General features: G+C 36.9%; 1 protein-coding gene across 1 annotated transcript; it reads right to left on the reverse strand.

The window, feature by feature from the left end:
- Nucleotides 1-1,184: 1,184 nt before the first annotated feature.
- LOC149814096 (RINT1-like protein MAG2L) lies at nucleotides 1,185-4,792 on the reverse strand. The gene is made up of 4 exons (XM_089988673.1): nucleotides 4,262-4,792; nucleotides 3,945-4,052; nucleotides 3,475-3,590; nucleotides 1,185-3,395 (listed from the first exon to the last, which is right to left on the reverse strand). Exons 1-4 carry the CDS (start codon nucleotides 4,545-4,547, stop codon nucleotides 1,437-1,439), a joined length of 2,469 nt encoding a protein of 822 aa, XP_089844799.1. The 5' UTR covers nucleotides 4,548-4,792; the 3' UTR covers nucleotides 1,185-1,436.
- Between the last annotated feature and the right edge of the window lie 17,283 nt (nucleotides 4,793-22,075).

The raw sequence follows: 22,075 nt of genomic DNA on the forward strand, positions 1-22,075 counted from the left end.
AAGGGGTCGTCGAGGGCTTACCAAGGAGGGGGACGTCCGCCGACAGGGGAGACCGATCGTGGGTTGCCGACGTCTGCAAGGATGGTGACGAAGGAAGGAGAGGAGGCGGCCGACGAGGAATGCCACAGATGAATGTCGCTGACACGATCGCATAGGAAGGGGAGGAGACGGGAGGCCCAGAGGAGAGAGATGTCGGGAGGAGAGGAGGAGGGAGGCGCAGGGGTGAGGGTTTCCCCCTCACCCTTACGTGCTTTTAAAAGCACGGGAGGGCTCAAATTGGGAAACCCCAAAGGGGTTTCCCTTTTCGGCAGAGGGAGGAAGGGGGGTATGCAGCGGCGCAGGGGGGAGAGGGTTTAAAAGAAACCCTCACCCCTTGTGGTTTCTTAACCCTAATGGGTTGGCAGGTTTGGGTCGGATCCAGATCCACCCCATTTTTTTGGGGGTGGGGGGGGGGGGGGGGGGTTTACACCCTCGGTCCACTGTCATCCCTAAAAAAGATTGGGGCCGAGGCAGGGCAAGGAGAGGATTGGAGGGCAGGATGGGGAAAAGCGTAAGTACATCCCCGCCTCCATCCCTGCATGAGTTTTGATTTTAACCTTCATTCCCGTTTCATGTCCTCCATTCCCTATCCAAACGAGGCGAGGCAGGGCAGGGCCCTGTTTTCTCCTGTCCACTGCCATCCCTATCCTTGGTTACATTTTGTGTTCATAGCTGTTTTCAATTTAATTTAATAACTTCACTTTGTGTTCATAGTGTTAGATTTAGTTTCGTCATGAAATTCGTGTTAAAAGGGCTCTCATCTGCAATTAAATGCATAAACAGGTAGATATACCAACAAAAGATAATACAACTAAAATCTCAGCGGCATTTCATGTGGGTCGAGCCCATGTTGCTCAAATAATCATAGCTTTTAGCTCTTCTAACCGCAAATAGCAAAGATGGAAACGCCAACAAAAGCTGTAATACAGTTCCAACAAAGCTGTCAACAGCAGCAACAGTTCCATGAGTGAGCTTTTCCATAGGAATGAAGATGACACGGAATGAACACCAGAAAAGAAATAACAGGAAACAGATCATGAATTGGTTGCTAACTAACCAAATTATGGCTCAGCACCATGTTATATAAGTATAACCATAAATATGTCATCATAGCGGGTGTTTATATGTGCACATGCAACAGGAGGTGAAAAACTGCAAGCTGTATTCAATGATGAAAGCCAATAATCAATTGCATTGCCAAAAGTATACATCAAATGATAAGTTACAGTGGAAGATGCTTAAACTTTCTTTCCGTGTTGTAAACTGAACGTTAGAGGGATCATTAAACAACAAACTGATGGAATTTACGTTTGTATAAGACAACTGCAATCACGAAGAGCAACTCCACTCACAGAATATACGGGCTATGTTAACTCAAAATCCTGAAGCAAACTGACTCAATTTTCTAAAGATATATTCTGCAATATTTTACATGCTTGTTCTGCAGAAATATGGAACACACCACAGCTTTGCAGATATTCTGGTTTCTCACAATGAGAGAGAATTTTTATATGCTGTGCTTCTTCCTGAGTCATAGACAGCAGTCGGATAGAATTGTTTGTGCATGGGAAAAATGCTTCAGGGTGATCACAGAAAGGTTTAAAAATATGAAATAATGCTTTCATGTCCACATCAAATTGCTTGACTCCATGGCTGGAGAATTTCACATTGCTCAAAGGAATATTGCTAAATATAAAATGGTCCAATCCATTGGCCACGCTCCGCCAGAGATCAAGGAAATCTTTCAAATTTAAGTTCATGCTGAAATAGGTAAGCCCATATTGAAGGGCATCAAGTGCAGCAAGAAAAGCTGCAGAGATAGTTGGGAACTCATCAATATCATTTGTTTCTTCCACATGATCCCATTGATTTTTGCTTTGAAAATAATCATAGCTTAAAGAGTCGAATTGCCGAAGAAGAAAAGCCATTATTTCTGCAAGCCATTCTGTTTCAAACGCCTTCAATTGGTCCAACTCGTATTGGAAAAAGCAACCAAGTGAATCTAAAGTATTCTTTGATCGGTCATAAAAATTGTCAGCTGCACTCATCTCTAGAAAATATATGTTATCACACCATACCTCCAGAATAGATTCACAGTAGCGAGCAGCATTGATAGACCCAACAACCTTAATCAGGGAACTGCAATCAACAATAGGGTCTGATGCCTCAACTTCTTCACTTTGCTGCCATAGGACGTCAACAAACTGCAGTAAAATTTGGGATGCAGTAGATCTGATAAACTGAGCCTGCATCAACATACCGGGCAAAGATTCACATCGCCTAATTATGGCCCACATAATATCAGTAACAGCCACAGCAATTTTTGGAGTTTTATTATCTTCTCTAGTCAAATAATCATGTGACTCATAAACTTTCTTGATGTCCAATTGACTCCCTTGTTTGATATTAATCAACCACACGTTCTCCTTTTTCAGCTCAATATTCAGCTTTTCTTGACCATCCATCAATTCTATCTCGTTCCACATCTGGAACCAATCTGGCCGATCAGAAAATATGCTCATCATAGATACCATAGGCAATATAGGAGATGCTGAGTTCCCCCATAATCTTTCGGAGGGCCTTAAAACCACTGGGTCTACAAGTGCTTGCATCTTTTTATCAAATGAGATGACCAGATCGATGATATGGAGCCATGAGGTGTTCACCTCAACTGTCCCACCATTGACTTGGTATCTGTCAGCAAGAACAGGCATCACATTCTTCTTCATGTAATTTGAAAGCATGTCTACCATAGACCGTACCCATGCTTCCCTGGCACTGAAACCCAATAACCTTGCTTTATCAATGAGAGGCTGCAAAAGATCATCGACACCATCAACAACATCCCGAGTGATCTTGTAGACAAGAGCAAATATGAATTTTGGTTCATCAATCCATTTTAAGAAATGATGTTCTGCTCTTGAAGCAATAGGAGAAACTAATTCCTCAATGGTCCAGAGGTGCTGATCAAGATGTATCTTGCAAGAGTCACGCAACCGATTTTTCCACTTCATATGAAACTGCTGAAAAGTACAAAGCGTAAGAAAGCTCCTCGAGTACCATTCTTTCACAATTCCATCCACTACAACAAGTGGGTTAGGCAAGTCACAGTTCCTCCCCTTGTCAAGATTTGCTTTGACAAGAGGAGGAGGCCATCCCATTGCTGCAAGGACAGTGCGATGATCAGCAATAGCTTGAGGCCTCAAAACAGCCAACACCCTGTCAACCCTCAGATCAACAGCTCGAAGGAGACGTGTCCACTGTGGCCTTGTTTCTGCAAGCCCAGTTAAAACATTCTCTATCTCCTTGAGAACATCCACAGCAAGCTGCAACTTTCCCAGCTTCCAATCAATATCCTGCACTTGAGCAAAATCCTCATAGGGTCAGAAGCAGAAAGCAGTTTTGAGATCAAAATTGCATTTCTATTAGTCTCACATCTGAACTAGCAGCATTTGCAAGCATTGGGATCCGATTCATACACGTTGGTGTCATAATTAGGTGCAATGTATCTTCAAGATCCCCAACCAACGCTTCCAGCTTCAAGGTGGTTTCTGAAAAGGCAGAAAAAATGAACATGATTATGGCACGGAGTGAAGCTTGGTAGGATGTATTTTCATTTCATTTTATCAGATTAGTAAAACTAACAGCGAATGTATGGAAAGACTGGACATCAAGTGACACCTTCCCTCCTTTTTGCGTACACCATTTTCCATTCTCTTTGCTTTTCTGTAGTTTCCCACTTGCTATTTGTCGTTCGGATTTTCAGTTTCCCCTCGTTATTAAATGAACAAACAGAGAGCATTTTTCGCTTCTTCCTGCTACTATTCTCCAAGTAGAGAGAACATCCTAAAAAACAGACGGATAACAATGAAATGAAGTTCCTGCAAAAAGAGAGGAGGACTCACCGGCATAAATTCGAACAGCATCAACTCTGCCAACTTCTTTAGCAAGCAATGGCAATTCCACTGCTAACATATTCGTAATCCTCTTCAACTTCGCATCACCCATTTCATCTAAACGCACACAATCAAACAAATACCAATGATTCACGATCACGTAAAAATGCCATATTAACACCACCAACTACAACATTCAAGCAAAATTATTAGCATAACCAACAACAACAAAAACAATGATAAAACTAACCATGGCGATGATAACAACATCCATTTTATTAAAAACCCAATACACAAGAGAGAGAGTATTAGCATCGAAATTTCACCTGGGTGGTAGCTAAAATCCTGTAATCTCACGTTGACGTCATCAAGAATCCTCTCCATCTTAAAGGAATGAGAATTCCACGATGATATCGCCGCAGCAAGCTTCCGCCTCATGCCAAGAAGGTCGCGCTCCAAATCCGAGCACTCGTTTTCCAATAGGGCGGCGATCGATGGGGCCTTAGCAACATCATCCCGAAGAACGAAACTCGAATCCAAGAATGCTTTCAGAGATGGGGAGACGTCCGCAGGAAGAGGAAGAACCCCATCTCCCATTTCGGACCAACACATATATTTCGGTCACCAATCTTCCTTTTCAATCGAGAAAAGAGAAAAAAACAAGAAACCAAACAAAATTATCCCAATATTTCCTGCACTCCTTTTGTTTACTTTCCTTGAAAGAAGAAACCGAGAAACCCCAAAAATTTCAAAAGATCATAAAACCCTAATAAGTCGTTGCTCGTCCTCCTGTCAAGGCAAATGATTGGGATGATGGTCTTATTCTCCCCAAGTTTTTACTTGTTCCAGCAAAAATCAGCGTTGAATGAGAGTCGAAAATGATTATATTACCCGTTTACTTGAGCCCGAATTACGCGATATATATATATATATATATATATATATATATATATATATATATATATATAGAGAGAGAGAGAGAGAGAGAGAGAGAGAGAGAGAGAGAGAGAGAGTTGTAAACAGTAGTGACACATTCCAATCAAAACATCGTCAACATCGCTTTTTTTATCGTGTATCTACATTTATATTGTTTTTTTATACATTTTTACGAAGAAATCACCCCTAGGATCTGATTGCTGTCCTGAGCAAGTTAAACTCGAAGGGCTTACCTCTTGCCCCCAGCTTGCTCGCCCAAGGGGGTGATGCCCATGAGATTTGAACGGTCTCATCCCACTAAGGCAAACCCTATTGGGGCTAAACACTTTTTGAAAGAGGACATCTCATAATTTTGTTTTTATTTTATTTTTACATGGAACAATCTACATAAAATGCCTAGAATCAATTTCTTAAAAACCTTTACGATTTTAGATATTCTCCAAATGTCAAAAATTGTAAATATTCAACATCATTCAGACCATTTTACCTTTCGCAACTGCGAATTGATGCTTTTTTGCGATAAAATTATACTGCATGTCGGTTAGGAACAACTCTCACTTAAATACAGAATCACAGATTTTTCATGCGACTTTAGACCTCACAAACTCACATAAATTTATTTGCGATTTTTCAATGAAACTGAAACCACACAAATCGTAAATATCTGACAATTTCGCATATAATAAAAAAAATCGCATAAAAATTTTATGAAACACCTCTTGCAAATAACATATTGTTTCACATATATTCTGAAATCACATAAAATTGTGTGTGAAACTCCACTTAAAGGGAATCAACAAAATCACAACTATGCTACTTACATATTTGTGAAATTTTTATTTTACCTCCTCGAAAATACGCATGAAGATATGCAGGTATATATTGTATGAAACCCACCTTTCAAACATGTAGATGGGGAAGTCGATCAAAAGGATGATACTACAGCTTCTCAAAATACAGGAATCACCACAAGGGTTCTATAGAGATAGACACAAACGAGAAGAATAAACCCTTGAACAAAAAATAGTATATGTATGATTCGATAAAATGACAACTATTAAGAATGTTTACAATTTTTTTGATAGAAATATATATTATTATAGATGATTTATGATTGTTTGTTTGTCCTTTAATTAATATTTATTTTTCTTGTATTAGTATAATGGTCTAGGGTTCACTGTACACAAGTATTAAAATGGCTAAAGTATGCTATTGTGGTTGTTGTAGGCAGTGAATGATGGCATTTGAAGGGTCTAAAGTATATTACCATAGGTCTGATCACACTAATTAGATATGTATAGTGGTCTCCAAAAATATTACTTTTAAAGAATTTGCGGCTTTGATGTCTCATAAATACGGATATATAACTCTGAGCCTCTAGTATAGTTATTCTCCAAACAACCAAAAAATGTAGATAGATATTATGGAGGATGATGACATAGAATCTATATTATTTAGTGCTAATATTTACTTAAAAGTATGCAAAGTTAATGGAGTAGTTGACCAATGGAATGATGTGAATCTCATAGAGAATATGCATTTATCTCAGGCATCTTAGTCCTTTGTCGATTATCCAACTGTCCTAAATAATTGATGATATTAGTGTTGTACATGATCAACAGATCACTACAAAGGATGTGAAATAACATGGTCAAAGAAGTACCAGTGATCTTCATCACAATAATTTGAATGACGTGCAGCCTTTTGAGGCATACGACAATAGTATGTTCAAGTAATAATTTTGATGTAATTTGTGGTTGAGATGCCGATGATGATGAATGTGATATTTTGATGGTTAATCTTGAATATTAGAAATGCAAAAATGATGCATGCATGAAAGCAAATGAAGTGATAAGTACATTGAATTTTGATATAGTTGGTGCAACCAAATAGTTAATTATTGATGTCAGTGATCATGTTGGTAGTGCATAATTAGATGATATTGATGATGATGAGTATACCATATCGATAGGAGATGGTAAAAATGATGCACCAATGACACTAAAGAATGTGAACCCTTGGTTCTCATTCAATGAGTTCTCATACAATGAAGAGCAATTAAAAATCACTGAAGTGGAGATATCTGATTTGTATAAGTAATTGCTTAATGAAAGGCTTAATGATTGTGAACAATTTCAATGGCTATCAACACACTCAAACGATCGAGAAATTGCTAATGATCTCCGGCACTGTCGTGAGTTTTTGAAAGATCATATGATCAATAATAATTATAAAGTAAAAAATTTTAAGAGTTGCAATAATAGTCACCATCGTATGCACGAGGAAGAACACTCATATGATGGTTGATTGCCTCTGAAAGATTTATTGCACAAAGGTATGCATAACGGGCTTCTTTCAAGTGAAGATGTATGATAGCGAGCATACATGTGGTGGATCACTGGGCAATCTCGTAGTGTAGAAAGTGTCTTCAAAGTAGATTTCAAGTGTTATGTACAAACGAGTGCACGATAACCTGAAGATAACTCCAAGAGAAATTGGGAATGGCATCAGCCGTGAGAAAGGTCTGGAGGTTACTTATAAACAAGCATGGCATTAACAAGAATACACTAAGGCTGCATTATATAGTTCATTCAAACAATCCTTCAAGATGTTTTTCGCCTATTTGGATCATATGATGAATGCTAATCGAGGATTGCTAGGTTATATTAAGACTGATCGAAAATATCGATTTAAGTACATGTTCTTATCCTTTTGCCTATGCATCGATGAGTTTTTAAAAGGATGTTCTCCAGTTCTTACGGTAGATGGTACATTCCTAAAAAGAAGATACAAGGGTATATTGTTTTCGGCCCAAAGTATTCATTTTTGTGGTGAGATATTTTTGGTAACATTTGCAATTGTTGATAAGGAGTTCAAAGATTAATGTGCACGGTTTTTAGAGGTATTAAAGCATGATTTCATACACTTTGACAAGTTTAAAGAGAGATGAGTATTGACAGTCATCTCAAATAGATATCCAAGTTTAAAGTATAGTCTCTCATACATGTCCTACATGTTATGTTGGATTTTGTATGAAGCATTTGACAAATAACTTTTCAAAGAAATTTGGTTCACCACTCGGTGCAATTTGGTGGAGTGCAGCTCAAGCATCCACGAAACAACAATGCAATTATTTTCATAACAAAGTTATGGAACAAACACATACAATTATATTGTCACCGACGTGGATTCAAAATAAGGAACTAACTCTCACTTTCAAGCGAAAAGATATGCTTGCTTAACATCTAATATACTGGATAACTTTAATTCATAGATTCTTGTCATACATGATAAGACCATAATTTTACTTATTGAAAAGTTTTGTCTCATATTGATGAAACAGATTGAGAAAAAAAAGATTGTGGGGCAGCATATGATAGGCGTTTTGCTGCCAAAGGTAAAAGAAAAACTAGCGAAACTAAAGGAAAAAATATAACAAATATGTGTGCAAGTAGTGTATTGCCTTCGACAATAGTATGAAGCTTGCGACTGGTCTCACGGTTACAGTGTTGATCTTTATGGGTTCATGTGCTCTTTTGAAGAGTAGGAGGTTAGCGAAATTCTTTACAAACATGCGGACATAATATTTTGTATAAGGGCAACCAATAAGAAGATTACTGCAACAAATAGTTCAAAGTTAAATCAAATTGAGCTATATATAATCAATATTCATTCATATCAATGACAAATAATGTCTCACACATCGCTCCACCTACTCTGATAGTTGTTTATCCACCAAAAGTGGTTTGCAAAGCAGGGCGACCTAAGGTTAATAGACGGAGAATAGAACACATGAATGTTGTGTCATACAAGTACAATGAATGTGGTTAGGCTGGTCAAAACAGGCAGCACCACGAATAACAATATGTATATATATCTAATGTTATATAATGAATTGCTTCATTGTGTACACATCCAATATTTTTTTAATTAATTACTTTTTTTATGTGTATATCTAGGTAATTCAAGATGTATAGTTGTATACATTCTTACAAAAGAAGGAGATTCAAAGGGCCCCGAGTTTGGAAGAGCAAGGAACGATTGATCGTACATGTGGTATAAGCAATATTTTGAAACATGTGTATATATTTGATATTAATCATATTTATTTTGTTGTTAAGAACAAGTTAATGATAAAGAAAAAGCTATAGAAGAGAACACCCCAGAGCCAAAAAAATATAAGTTTGGCAAAGAAATTCTCTTGACAAGGGATGTAAGTGTTAGTTTTGCACGTTAATTTGTTTGTCCTTTTGTAACGTTTGTAAGTAATTTTGTTTGTTCTTTTGTTACCACAATAGATTTACTATGTATCATCTAGCAAGATTCGTAGAAATACTCCAATTGGCTCACAATGAGGACGAGAAGAAACAACTTGCTGAAGACCTTTTACCTTACCCTGTATTTCTCTATGGGTTAGAAAAATGATATTTATATTGTTTTAGTACCAATTAATAAAAACTAATTGTTAAACCGTGTTTGTTCAAAGTGATTGGTCGCAACTAAAGGGCAGCGCGGTGGAGTAACTGACTACTTGAAGAGCAATAACTAGCCGTATCATTTTCTTGATGCTGACAAAGTATATTTTTATACACCTCTGCATACTTATAAATAAATTTTCTCATGCGCAACGATGTTACACTAGATTTATGTTGCAACTCTTACTACCTTTCAACTGGGGCAACGAGCACTAGGTTCTTTGAGAAATGAACTTCAGGTTGTACAATTTCATGTTGAACACATATTTAGTAGAAAAAAACTCAAACAAATACAACAACAACTACGCCTTCATCCCAAAACAATTGGAGTCAGCGATATGAACCAAAAAAGAAAATCATTCTGGGTCTTCCACATGAATCCTTCTCCTCCAATCATTTCTATCCAATGCCATATCCTCGGTGAGGTTCAAAGCATTCATATCCTTTCCTATCATCTCCATCCATGTCTTCCTAGGTCTAGCCCGACCTCTTTTAACTAATATATTTTCCCATTTCTCTGTCCTTCTAACTGGAGCATCATTAGGCCTTCGTTGAATATGTCCAAACCACCGTGTGAACACCCCAAATTTTCAAAGTTTTGTAAAAATGACCCTTTTGCCCCTAACTCCATTTTCTGAGAAATCGAAGCAAATTCTTCAGACTTTCTGGATTAAAAACCATATTGATCCATTCAAAATCATTTTCAGGTTCAAATCTAGCACTTTAAATCCGTATTTCCTCAAAATCCGGATCAAAACCCATGTCTGAAGAAATTTTCTCAAAATAGTTTTTAAATTCTCAGAAAAATTCCTTTTTGTGAATATTTTTGCAAAAACACACAAAAAAAATTAGTTTTAACTTTTGTTTTCTCACAAACTTTAGGATTTTTATTCTAAAAATACAAAAAAAAAATAGAAAAATAACATAAAAAACCAAAAAATTTGGAAAGATTTTGAGAAAAACAAAATGATTTCGAGCCTTTTTGAAAAATAATTTTCGCTAATGACCTCTGAAGCCCTCTTTTGTAAAAATTTGAAAGTTGAAAAGGGGGGGGTCTTTGGAAAACACTTTTAGGGTTTTTCTTTTACCCTTCGTAAGGAAGAAGAGGGGGAAGGAGGCGCAGCCGCCCCTCCCGAAACTGTCTCCAGCCGCACTCCTCTCGTCTCCCTCCATGGCCGGCCGTTCCCCCCCCCATGTGCGATCTCCACGCTCATCCTCCATCCACCCTCCATCACGAAACCGCATACCTTCATCTCCACCTTCCATCTCCAACGAGTTTTCCACTCAAACCTTCCACTACTCCTTTAAAAGAAGGCATCCATCGCTTCTCAAAGGGGGGGGGGGGGCATCAATCATCTCCTGATCTTCGGAAGCATACATTTCTTCCCTGCAAGTCCAGTAAAGCCACCAGACTTCTCTCTGGTTTCCCCAGAAGGAGAATCAACTTCTTCTTCCCTCCGATCGAACGAAGAAACTCCAGCTTCGCCCCACCAGAAGCAGGCCTTCTGAAGAACGAAAGGAAAAGCATCCTTTCTCTTCTTCCTCCAAAATCCTCTGCAAAAAGAAAGTAAGCCTCCCCTTCGCATTGTTATTTTGCTTTGTTTCGTTTCTTCTCCACATACTTTTCTTTTAATGCACCTGTGGTAGACTCGACCTGCATATAGCAGGATCGGTCCATCAAGTGCTACAGCAACGGAGTTTCCTGATTCCTACATTTATTTTATTGCTGCATAATTTACTTTGTTCAAATTCTTCAGTTTACATAAGGATGGATGTTTGCTTATGTTATTTCAAGATAAATACTCTGTTAGTAGTTTCTCACACCCGTGTTATGTTTGGTGTACCTCATAATTCAGCCATCGTTCCTTGTTATGTTCCTCACATCTTTGCAATTTACGACTCAATTCATTCTAATGATTCATGTTTCCTGAGATTGATTGCATGAAAACTGCGATTCAAAGTTGTTAGTTTATCTCCAGCAATGTATCTTTCCTAAAGTCATAATTCCTTTTACAATGGGTGGTCTAGAGAAATATCCATGCGATCTTCTAGAGGTATGTCTCTGTAATGGTGATTTACAGACGTTATACATTTTTTTTTTTTTTTGTGTATCTTGATCATCCATTAATCGTCAAGTGCCATGCTCATTTTGATCACCCACGGATCTAAATTCCTCGCGTTAATGATCTCCAATATCATATACAACATTTGTGCATCATCTTCCCCTGCATAACCTGTTTCGATCCCACCAGGGATTGAGTCCAACTCATAATCAGGTCTAAAGACGACTTTCTCCCATTTTCATTTTGCCCAGAAATTGGGCAAAACTAAGGTAGCATCTACTGAAGATCTATGTATTCTTTTCCTGAGGATCGTTTGTTGCATCACTAAGAATCAGATGGCCCACAACAGACTTGGTTGACGGTTTAAAACATCTGAGAAGGCTAAGCTGTGGATACATTGAATGGATATCATCTCCTGTCACGAATGTAATTTGGCTCATTACAGGAAGTTTTCTCAACAATCCATCATGCTTAATTCTCTCAAAAACTGAGCAGTCATGAAGATGGTGGCAGGCAGGTATACTACAATTAGGGGAATATCCACATAAGGACATGGTGGATAGGGCCAATTTGGGCATGGTTTCTCAGTTTCAGATGTAATGAACTGTGTGGTGAAATATCTAAAGGACAAAAAGGTTGTTGCAGAGTTTTTCAATAAAAGAAACGTGCAAACGGGCTAAGAGGTAATAGAGGGGTTTGCGCTTGGAGTAGCCGCCTGGCAATTCCGAGATGTATATCAATTTCGGAAAGTGTAGAGAAGAAGGGCCATCAAGCATCTCATCTGGACAATATTGAACTACAACTGTGGAAAACATTGGAAATGCCTACACAGGTTTTGAGATAGAGCTCCCATAATCCTTTGTTGGCAAGAGCATTAAGTATATCATATCAATCTTTTGCTGATAAAACACACTCATTGTTTATCCCTGCAATATCTTCTTCATGTTTCAGAATTAATGTTGTTGAAACATCTGCTGATAAAGCAATGGAAAAATTTGGTTTTGACTCATGGTATATTGCATATCTTTAAATGTTCTCTGTGTATATTCAGTACAATCATCATGGTCCACATTGTAACATTCCAGTTAATTTTCCTGTATGTACCATATTGTTTCTATATCTCACATGTTAACTTCCATTGTATCTTTTTTTTTACCAGTTATTTGTGGACTGATCTCCAAATCACAAAATGGAATTAAATTTTGATCATAATGAGGAGTTCGTTTGCTATGAACTGGGTAATAGGATAGTTAGTATGCTGAAGGAAACAATGGAACACCTAGTTCGGCCTCACCCAGTCATTCTTGTTTACTATGTGATATGTTGATCAGCTAACCCAAAAACCAGATTCTTGGTTTGTCGTGAAAAGCATCAAGATATCAATCTAGAATCAGGTTCTAATTCATTGAAAGACCTATGTTTTGCTGACATAAAATTTGGTTTCGGCTCATGGCCTGTTGCATATCTTTAAATATTCTCTGTGTATATTCAATACAATCATCATGGTCCACATTGTAACATTCCAGTTAATTTTCCTATATGTACCATATTATTTCTATATCTCACATGTTAACCTCCATTGTATTTTTATTACCTGCATACTCAACTGGAGGTGATAATGCTGGCACAGTCATAGCAGGAGGTTTGGTGGCAAAAGGCCACTACCATTCACATTAGGGTCAAAAATCAGGATATCAGTTCCCTGAGAGAATTTGATATGATCATAATCTAGGCCTACCAAGGCCAAACTGTCAGTTTATCCTGTATGCAATCCATATTTGTTTTATCTGTATTATATAATATGCGTAAATTCCTTTGTGTTATTATCTATCAGATCTCATCAGCATTGGTAGCTTCATGTTTTAGATTTGTAAAACATCATTCTCTGTTTTGGATAATTCCAGAAGTTTGTCAACACATTGATCTCGAGTTTTTGAGCAAACATATGGGGTCAGAGGTGGTGCAGCTATTAATATCCCAACACTCACCTGCATGTAACATCATCATCCCTTTGTAGCAGTAGTCACCGATTCAATGGGTCATAACATCTGCATAATACCTGGAAATTGCATTTTACTGCTGAAACAAAGTGATCCACTGCAGAAGGCTTTTTGATTCACTGATTCACATTGGGCCACTGTGACCTTTGCCTCCTACAGCAGCCGTGAATTGCTGCAATCCCTATACCAGTAACACTGTCATTTGTATTGGCTGCATCTATATTATTTTCACCTACCGTTTCATAACATTTCCCATCTATTTCCTTATTACATTTTTGTGGTGGCTTCATTGATATCACACCTCCCTATTGTATATACCCTCATATATATATGTACGTATATACCTATACACACTCATATACATGCGAATACACTCACATGTATATAAATATATATATATATATATATATATATATATATGTCATCATTTTGTCCTACATATCTTTTCACTATTTGATTTTCACATGACATATGTGATTTTCCTTCTCTTTTTATTACTAATCTGTTTACCTTGCAGGAAATATGTGGATAAAATTGTCATTTGGAGTTGTAAAATTAAATTCACATATTGTAATAGCTAGATTTGAATAAGAATTTACATTTCTTGCTTCAGGTAGAATGAATGAGCATCCTAGAATACTATGAATTGTTTATTCCATGCATTTTTCCTTTATTTCTAAAAATCCCCACAATGGTGAAACACGAATGGCACGTGCACCATTTCGTAAGAGGTAAGTTAATTCTAAGTCGACGATTTACATCAACGGCCATAGTCGGGGTGTGAACAAAACTTAGAATTCTTACCTTTTACGAAATAACATTGGATCCACACTGGATCCACTTTCAAAATTCATCATATTTTCTCAAAATATTTTCTTTCTTTTATCAGAATTTAACTTAGGATTAACTCAAAACATATACCAATGGCCATAGTCAGGGTATATTGAGAGTTAATTTCATTTTAAATTCTATAAAAGCACTAAAATGTATTTTATTCTTCTTTTGAATTTAAATATAGATTATCATATAATACATTCAATGACCATAGTCAAGGATGTATTATATTTTCAATCTTATTTTAATTCATTTAAAGAATGAAATAGCTTTTCAAGTTCCAAATTCAAACTTATTCAAATTCATTCATCATATAGGGCAAAAATTGCATCATATTTTCAAAACTTCTTTTTCAAAATCCCAAGTGTTTCTTCTTTCTTCATCAGATCCAATTCTATCTCACTTCGAGATTCAAGAATTCAATTTCAAAGTCCAACTTGACTTTGAAATTCCAAAATCACTTTTATATTCAAATTTCCAACTCAAATAAAAAATTCAAATTCAAAGTTCAACTTTAACTTTGAAGTTATCTTCTGATTTCAAAACCAAGTTCATCCCCTTATCTTCAATCAAAGTTTGGATTTGAATCTCAAGTTTAAATTTGGGTTTCTAAAACCCAGATCCATCTTTAAAGGTCCTATTTGGACTTCTCAAAACCCAAATCCAAAGACAAATCCTAGTCTCAACTTGGATCCAGATTTCCAAGTATAAAATTCTATTCCATTTTGGAACTCCCATCACGGATCCAAATTCCATTTAGGATCCAAATCCTTATTCCACTTTGGATCTCCAATCACAGATCCAAATTCTATTTAGGATCCGGATCCTCATTCTACTTTGGATCTCATATTTAGATCCAAATTCCAACTCTACTTTGGATCTCAGATTCAGATCCAAATTCCAATCCTTAGGATCTAGAATCCAACTCTACTTTGGATCTCAGATTCAGATCCAAATTCCAATTCTTAGGATCCAGAATCCAACTCTACTTTGGATCTCAGACTTCAGATCCAAATTCCATTTTAGGATCCAAAAATCCAACTTCATCTTGGATCTCAGACTTCAGATCCAATTCCATCTTAGGATCCAGAGTCTAACCCTATCTTGGATCTCAGATTGCAGATCCAAAATACCATCTTGGATTCCCAATCTTGAATCCAATTCCATTCAAAATTCTAAATCCAAATCCCACTTTCATTCCAATTCTTAAAACCAATTCCATCTCATTCCAGATTTCAAATCAAGTTCCCATTTTAGATCCTAAATTCAAAATTCAACTTTGAGCCCTATTCAGAATCCAGATCTTGGATTTGGATTTCATCTTAAAGTTCCAAATTTTTAAATCAATTCTATTTCTCAGATTTCCCAATTTTATCTTTCCTTCTGATTCAATCCCATTTTCATTTCTATTCTGATTCAAAGTCCATTTATGACTTTGAAAATTCCTTTCTTCTTCTTTTATCTCAAAACTTCAAAATCATTTTCCAACTCCAGATTCATATTCTCGAGCTCATGATTATTCTAAAGACTTAGAACTTTAATCTTAAGTTCTAAGTTAGAAATCGTTTCTTCACTTTATCAGATCCACTTGGAAATTCTTCAAAAAATTTTTAAAGAGCATACATCTTTGTATTTGCACAAGCATGATTCATTGGGCATTTAGACTTAGGATAAATACTTAGATGATTTCTTAGCAAAGCAAAATGCATTAATTCGACCCTTGGTTCGATTACCCCTGGTAAAGGCGCCAGGAATGGTCGAACCTCGTACCGACGAGCGGATCCCGTCTCCCAGTTTTCCCGCAAATATTTCAAAAATGGAGGCGAGTTATTTCAAATATTTTCAAAATTAAGGTCAAGTGAGACCCGCAAAAGAGTTCCTCTTCTCTTCTCTTCTTTCTTTTCTCTTCTCTCTTGTTTTCCGTTCTTTTATCTTTTCTCCCTTCAAAAAGGAGGAAAATAAGAGGTTGGAAAGGAAAAGAGAAGGAAGAGAGAGAACATTTCGAGAGGAAAAATTTTGCGATGATCACACACCGTAAACTATTCTCTCTCATCTTATTTTCAATGGGTGCAACGCCTACCTTCTTATGTATCTCCTTATTCCGAATCTTATCTTTTATTGTATTTCCACACATCCATCTAAGCATACGCATCTCAGCTACACTCATTTTTTGAATATGATGTCTCTTGGCAGCCCAACATTCCATACCATATAGTAAAGCAGGCCTAATAGTCAACCTATAAAACTTTCCCTTCAACCGCAATGGCATTCTACGATTGCACAATACTCCAGTTACACTTTTCCATTTCATCCACCCAACCTTTATCCTATGATTTACATCTCCATCAATTTCTTCATACTTTTGAATGATAGATCTCAAATATTTGAAACAATCATCCACCGGTATTTCTTGCTAACCAAGCTTCACTACACTCCCATCACTACTTCGTTGCTTACTAAACCGACATTCCATATATTCTGTCTTACTCTTACTCAACTTAAAACCTCTTGCTTCCAATGTCTATCTCCATAATTCTAACTTAGCATTAACCCTAGCTCTAGACTCATCAATCAAAACAATATCATCAGCAAACAACATACACCACGAAACATTTTCTTGAATTAATCTCGTAAGCTAATCCATCACTATAGCAAATAGGAAAGGGCTTAAAGCAGATCCTTGATGTAACCCAGCCGTTATAGAAAAATTGGTTGTCACCCCTCCACAAGTGCGGACATTGGTTACTATTCCTTCATACATATCTTTAATTATACTAATGTACTTGAGAGAAACACCTTTCTTCATCATTGTCCACCAGAGAACGTCCCTAGGTACTCTATCGTATGCCTTCTCCAAATCAATAAAAACCATATGCAAATCTTTGTTTCTCTCTCTATTTCTCTCAATAAATTGTCTAAGAAGATGTATAGCTTCCATAGTTGATCTTCCAGGCATAAAACCAAATTGATTCTCCGATATCATGACAACCTTCCTCAACCTAGACTCAATCACCCTCTCCCAAAGTTTCATAGTATGACTCATGAGTTTTATACCACAATAGTTTATGCAATCTTGTATATCACCCTTATTCTTATATAGAGGCACCAAAGTACTCTTCCTTCACTCATTAGGCATCTTATTTGTCCACCAAATCTTATTAAAAAGATTTGTCAACCATTCTAAATCTTTCTCTTCCAAGCATTTCCAAGCCTCAATAGGTATACCATCTGAGCCAACTGTCCTTCTTGATTTCATTTTCTTCAAAGCCTCTGCAATTTCTTTCTTTTGAATCTTGTGCATGAAGTCATGATTCATCTCATGAAAAGAAATGGAGAAGTCTCCAAGATCCTGAGCATGACTTTCATTAAATAGCTTATCAAAATAATCTTTTCATCTCTCCTTAATCTCCTCATCTTTGACTAAAACCCTTTGTGTTTCATCTTTGATACATCTAACCATACTCATATCCCTCGATTTTTTATCTCTCATCTTTGCAGGCCTATAAATATCCTTTTTGCCCTCTTTGGTATCCAACTTGTCATAAACCTTCTTATATACCTTATCACTCGCGTTTCGAACTACTTTTTTAGCTTCCTTCTTTGCTATCATATACTTCTCCAAATTCTCATTATCACGACTCTTAGATTTCTATAACACTCTCTTTTAACCTTAATAGCTAATTTGACATCCTCGTTTCACCATGATGTATCCTTACCTAGCGGTGCACCTCCTTTAGACTCACCCAATACCTCCTTAGCCACCTTTCTCATGCCACCCACAATCTTATTCCACATTGATTCTGAATCCTCCTCGAGACACCAATCAACTTCCTTAACTACCCGCTCTACAAACATTTCTTGTTTGGCTCCTTTCAGTGCCCACCACTTAATTCTAGGATATATCCTATGTCTATCCCTTTTGCGATATTGTCTAATTCTAAGATCTAAAATCAAGACTCTATGTTGTGTAGCTACACTTTCTCCCGGTATAACCTTACTATCGATGCAAAACCCCTATCTATCTTTCTAAGTAGGAAAAAATCTATCTCACTCGTATTAACCCCACTTTTAAATGTTACTAGGTGACACTCCCTCTTCCTAAACCAAGTGTTTGCTAAGATCATATCATAAGACAAACCAAAATCTAAAATCTTTTCTCCACTTTCGTTTCTTTCTCCTATACCATAGCCTTCATGGATACTCTCAAATCCATCCCTACTAATGCCTACATGTCCATTAAGGTCACCACCGATGAAAAGCTTTTCACCATAAGATATCCCTTGTACTATTCCATCTAAATCTTCCCAAAATTGACGCTTAATGGAATCATCTAAACCTACTTGAGGTGCATAAACACTAATAATATTAATAATATACGTACCTAATACTAATTTAATAAGTAAAATCCTATCACCCTTCCTACGGACCTCAACTACATTATCTATAAACTCACGACTCATAACAATCCCTACTCTATTCCTATTTCTATTTATTCCTGTATATCAAATCTTATATCCCCGAGGTTCTATCACTTTTGCCTTCTCACCTACCCATTTAGTCTCTTGTAGACATAAAATATAAATCTTTCTCCTACACATAACATCTACTAACTCTACCAACTTACCAATTAAAGACCCTATGTTCCAAGTGGCTAACTTAAATTTATGGTCTTGGACTAACTTCTTTAACCCCACCCGTCCAACAAAGTGAGGGAACCCTTGCCTATTTGACACCACACTCGGGCGTCGGTGTGACGCGTCGCTTCCGGGCGACAACCTAGCAACCCTTTCCCATTTATCACTACTTCCGGGCCTATAGAGTATAGCGCGTCGCTCAGTAGGGAACGCCCCAACGAAATTCTCATATTGGTTCATATTCATAGGGTATGACTAAGTTTTTATGTTGGCTGTCACTGGCCTACCGCAACCCTGCTCCTTTATCCGAGCTTGGGACCGGCAGTGTATAACTAAACAGTTATACACAGACGGAGTTAAAAAACCTCAAACAAATAGTACGATAATATAACTTAATAATATACTTGCTTTTTTGTGTATGTTTGTTATCTCTTTTTTTGTGTATATTTGTTATCACTTTTTCATACATATGTGTTGGAGGGTTTTTTTTTGGCAATTTGGGTTCGAATGTTACAAAGATTGGATGGCATAGATGATGGATGATATTTCTCAATAAGAGAATAAGTAATTACTTTGCATTTGTTTGTTAACTCATCTTATTTTCAATGGGTGCAACGCCTACCTTCTTATGTATCTCCTTATTCCGAATCTTATCTTTTATTGTATTTCCACACATCCATCTAAGCATACGCATCTCAGCTACACTCATTTTTTGAATATGATGTCTCTTGGCAGCCCAACATTCCATACCATATAGTAAAGCAGGCCTAATAGTCAACCTATAAAACTTTCCCTTCAACCGCAATGGCATTCTACGATTGCACAATACTCCAGTTACACTTTTCCATTTCATCCACCCAACCTTTATCCTATGATTTACATCTCCATCAATTTCTTCATACTTTTGAATGATAGATCTCAAATATTTGAAACAATCATCCACCGGTATTTCTTGCTAACCAAGCTTCACTACACTCCCATCACTACTTCGTTGCTTACTAAACCGACATTCCATATATTCTGTCTTACTCTTACTCAACTTAAAACCTCTTGCTTCCAATGTCTATCTCCATAATTCTAACTTAGCATTAACCCTAGCTCTAGACTCATCAATCAAAACAATATCATCAGCAAACAACATACACCACGAAACATTTTCTTGAATTAATCTCGTAAGCTAATCCATCACTATAGCAAATAGGAAAGGGCTTAAAGCAGATCCTTGATGTAACCCAGCCGTTATAGAAAAATTGGTTGTCACCCCTCCACAAGTGCGGACATTGGTTACTATTCCTTCATACATATCTTTAATTATACTAATGTACTTGAGAGAAACACCTTTCTTCATCATTGTCCACCAGAGAACGTCCCTAGGTACTCTATCGTATGCCTTCTCCAAATCAATAAAAACCATATGCAAATCTTTGTTTCTCTCTCTATTTCTCTCAATAAATTGTCTAAGAAGATGTATAGCTTCCATAGTTGATCTTCCAGGCATAAAACCAAATTGATTCTCCGATATCATGACAACCTTCCTCAACCTAGACTCAATCACCCTCTCCCAAAGTTTCATAGTATGACTCATGAGTTTTATACCACAATAGTTTATGCAATCTTGTATATCACCCTTATTCTTATATAGAGGCACCAAAGTACTCTTCCTTCACTCATTAGGCATCTTATTTGTCCACCAAATCTTATTAAAAAGATTTGTCAACCATTCTAAATCTTTCTCTTCCAAGCATTTCCAAGCCTCAATAGGTATACCATCTGAGCCAACTGTCCTTCTTGATTTCATTTTCTTCAAAGCCTCTGCAATTTCTTTCTTTTGAATCTTGTGCATGAAGTCATGATTCATCTCATGAAAAGAAATGGAGAAGTCTCCAAGATCCTGAGCATGACTTTCATTAAATAGCTTATCAAAATAATCTTTTCATCTCTCCTTAATCTCCTCATCTTTGACTAAAACCCTTTGTGTTTCATCTTTGATACATCTAACCATACTCATATCCCTCGATTTTTTATCTCTCATCTTTGCAGGCCTATAAATATCCTTTTTGCCCTCTTTGGTATCCAACTTGTCATAAACCTTCTTATATACCTTATCACTCGCGTTTCGAACTACTTTTTTAGCTTCCTTCTTTGCTATCATATATTTCTCCAAATTCTCATTATCACGACTCTTAGATTTCTATAACACTCTCTTTTAACCTTAATAGCTAATTTGACATCCTCGTTTCACCATGATGTATCCTTACCTAGCGGTGCACCTCCTTTAGACTCACCCAATACCTCCTTAGCCACCTTTCTCATGCCACCCACAATCTTATTCCACATTGATTCTGAATCCTCCTCGAGACACCAATCAACTTCCTTAACTACCCGCTCTACAAACATTTCTTGTTTGGCTCCTTTCAGTGCCCACCACTTAATTCTAGGATATATCCTATGTCTATCCCTTTTGCGATATTGTCTAATTCTAAGATCTAAAATCAAGACTCTATGTTGTGTAGCTACACTTTCTCCCGGTATAACCTTACTATCGATGCAAAACCCCTATCTATCTTTCTAAGTAGGAAAAAATCTATCTCACTCGTATTAACCCCACTTTTAAATGTTACTAGGTGACACTCCCTCTTCCTAAACCAAGTGTTTGCTAAGATCATATCATAAGACAAACCAAAATCTAAAATCTTTTCTCCACTTTCGTTTCTTTCTCCTATACCATAGCCTTCATGGATACTCTCAAATCCATCCCTACTAATGCCTACATGTCCATTAAGGTCACCACCGATGAAAAGCTTTTCACCATAAGATATCCCTTGTACTATTCCATCTAAATCTTCCCAAAATTGACGCTTAATGGAATCATCTAAACCTACTTGAGGTGCATAAACACTAATAATATTAATAATATACGTACCTAATACTAATTTAATAAGTAAAATCCTATCACCCTTCCTACGGACCTCAACTACATTATCTATAAACTCACGACTCATAACAATCCCTACTCTATTCCTATTTCTATTTATTCCTGTATATCAAATCTTATATCCCCGAGGTTCTATCACTTTTGCCTTCTCACCTACCCATTTAGTCTCTTGTAGACATAAAATATAAATCTTTCTCCTACACATAACATCTACTAACTCTACCAACTTACCAATTAAAGACCCTATGTTCCAAGTGGCTAAC

The sequence above is a fragment of the Nuphar pumila genome, chromosome 15, assembly GCF_984573655.1.
Source record: "Nuphar pumila chromosome 15, dmNupPumi1.hap1.1, whole genome shotgun sequence".
In the NCBI taxonomy this organism is placed as follows: Eukaryota; Viridiplantae; Streptophyta; class Magnoliopsida; order Nymphaeales; family Nymphaeaceae; genus Nuphar; species Nuphar pumila.

Excerpts from the sequence above, each read along its gene's own strand:
- LOC149814096 (XM_089988673.1), bottom strand. The coding sequence starts at position 4,547 with ATGTGTTGGTCCGAAATGGGAGATGGGGTTCTTCCTCTTCCTGCGGAC. Across the intron at positions 3,591-3,944 it reads TGCTGTTCGAATTTATGCCG|AAACCACCTTGAAGCTGGAA; the intron begins GTGAGTCCTCCT and ends CTGCCTTTTCAG. Across the intron at positions 3,396-3,474 it reads CAAATGCTGCTAGTTCAGAT|GATATTGATTGGAAGCTGGG; the intron begins GTGAGACTAATA and ends GCTCAAGTGCAG.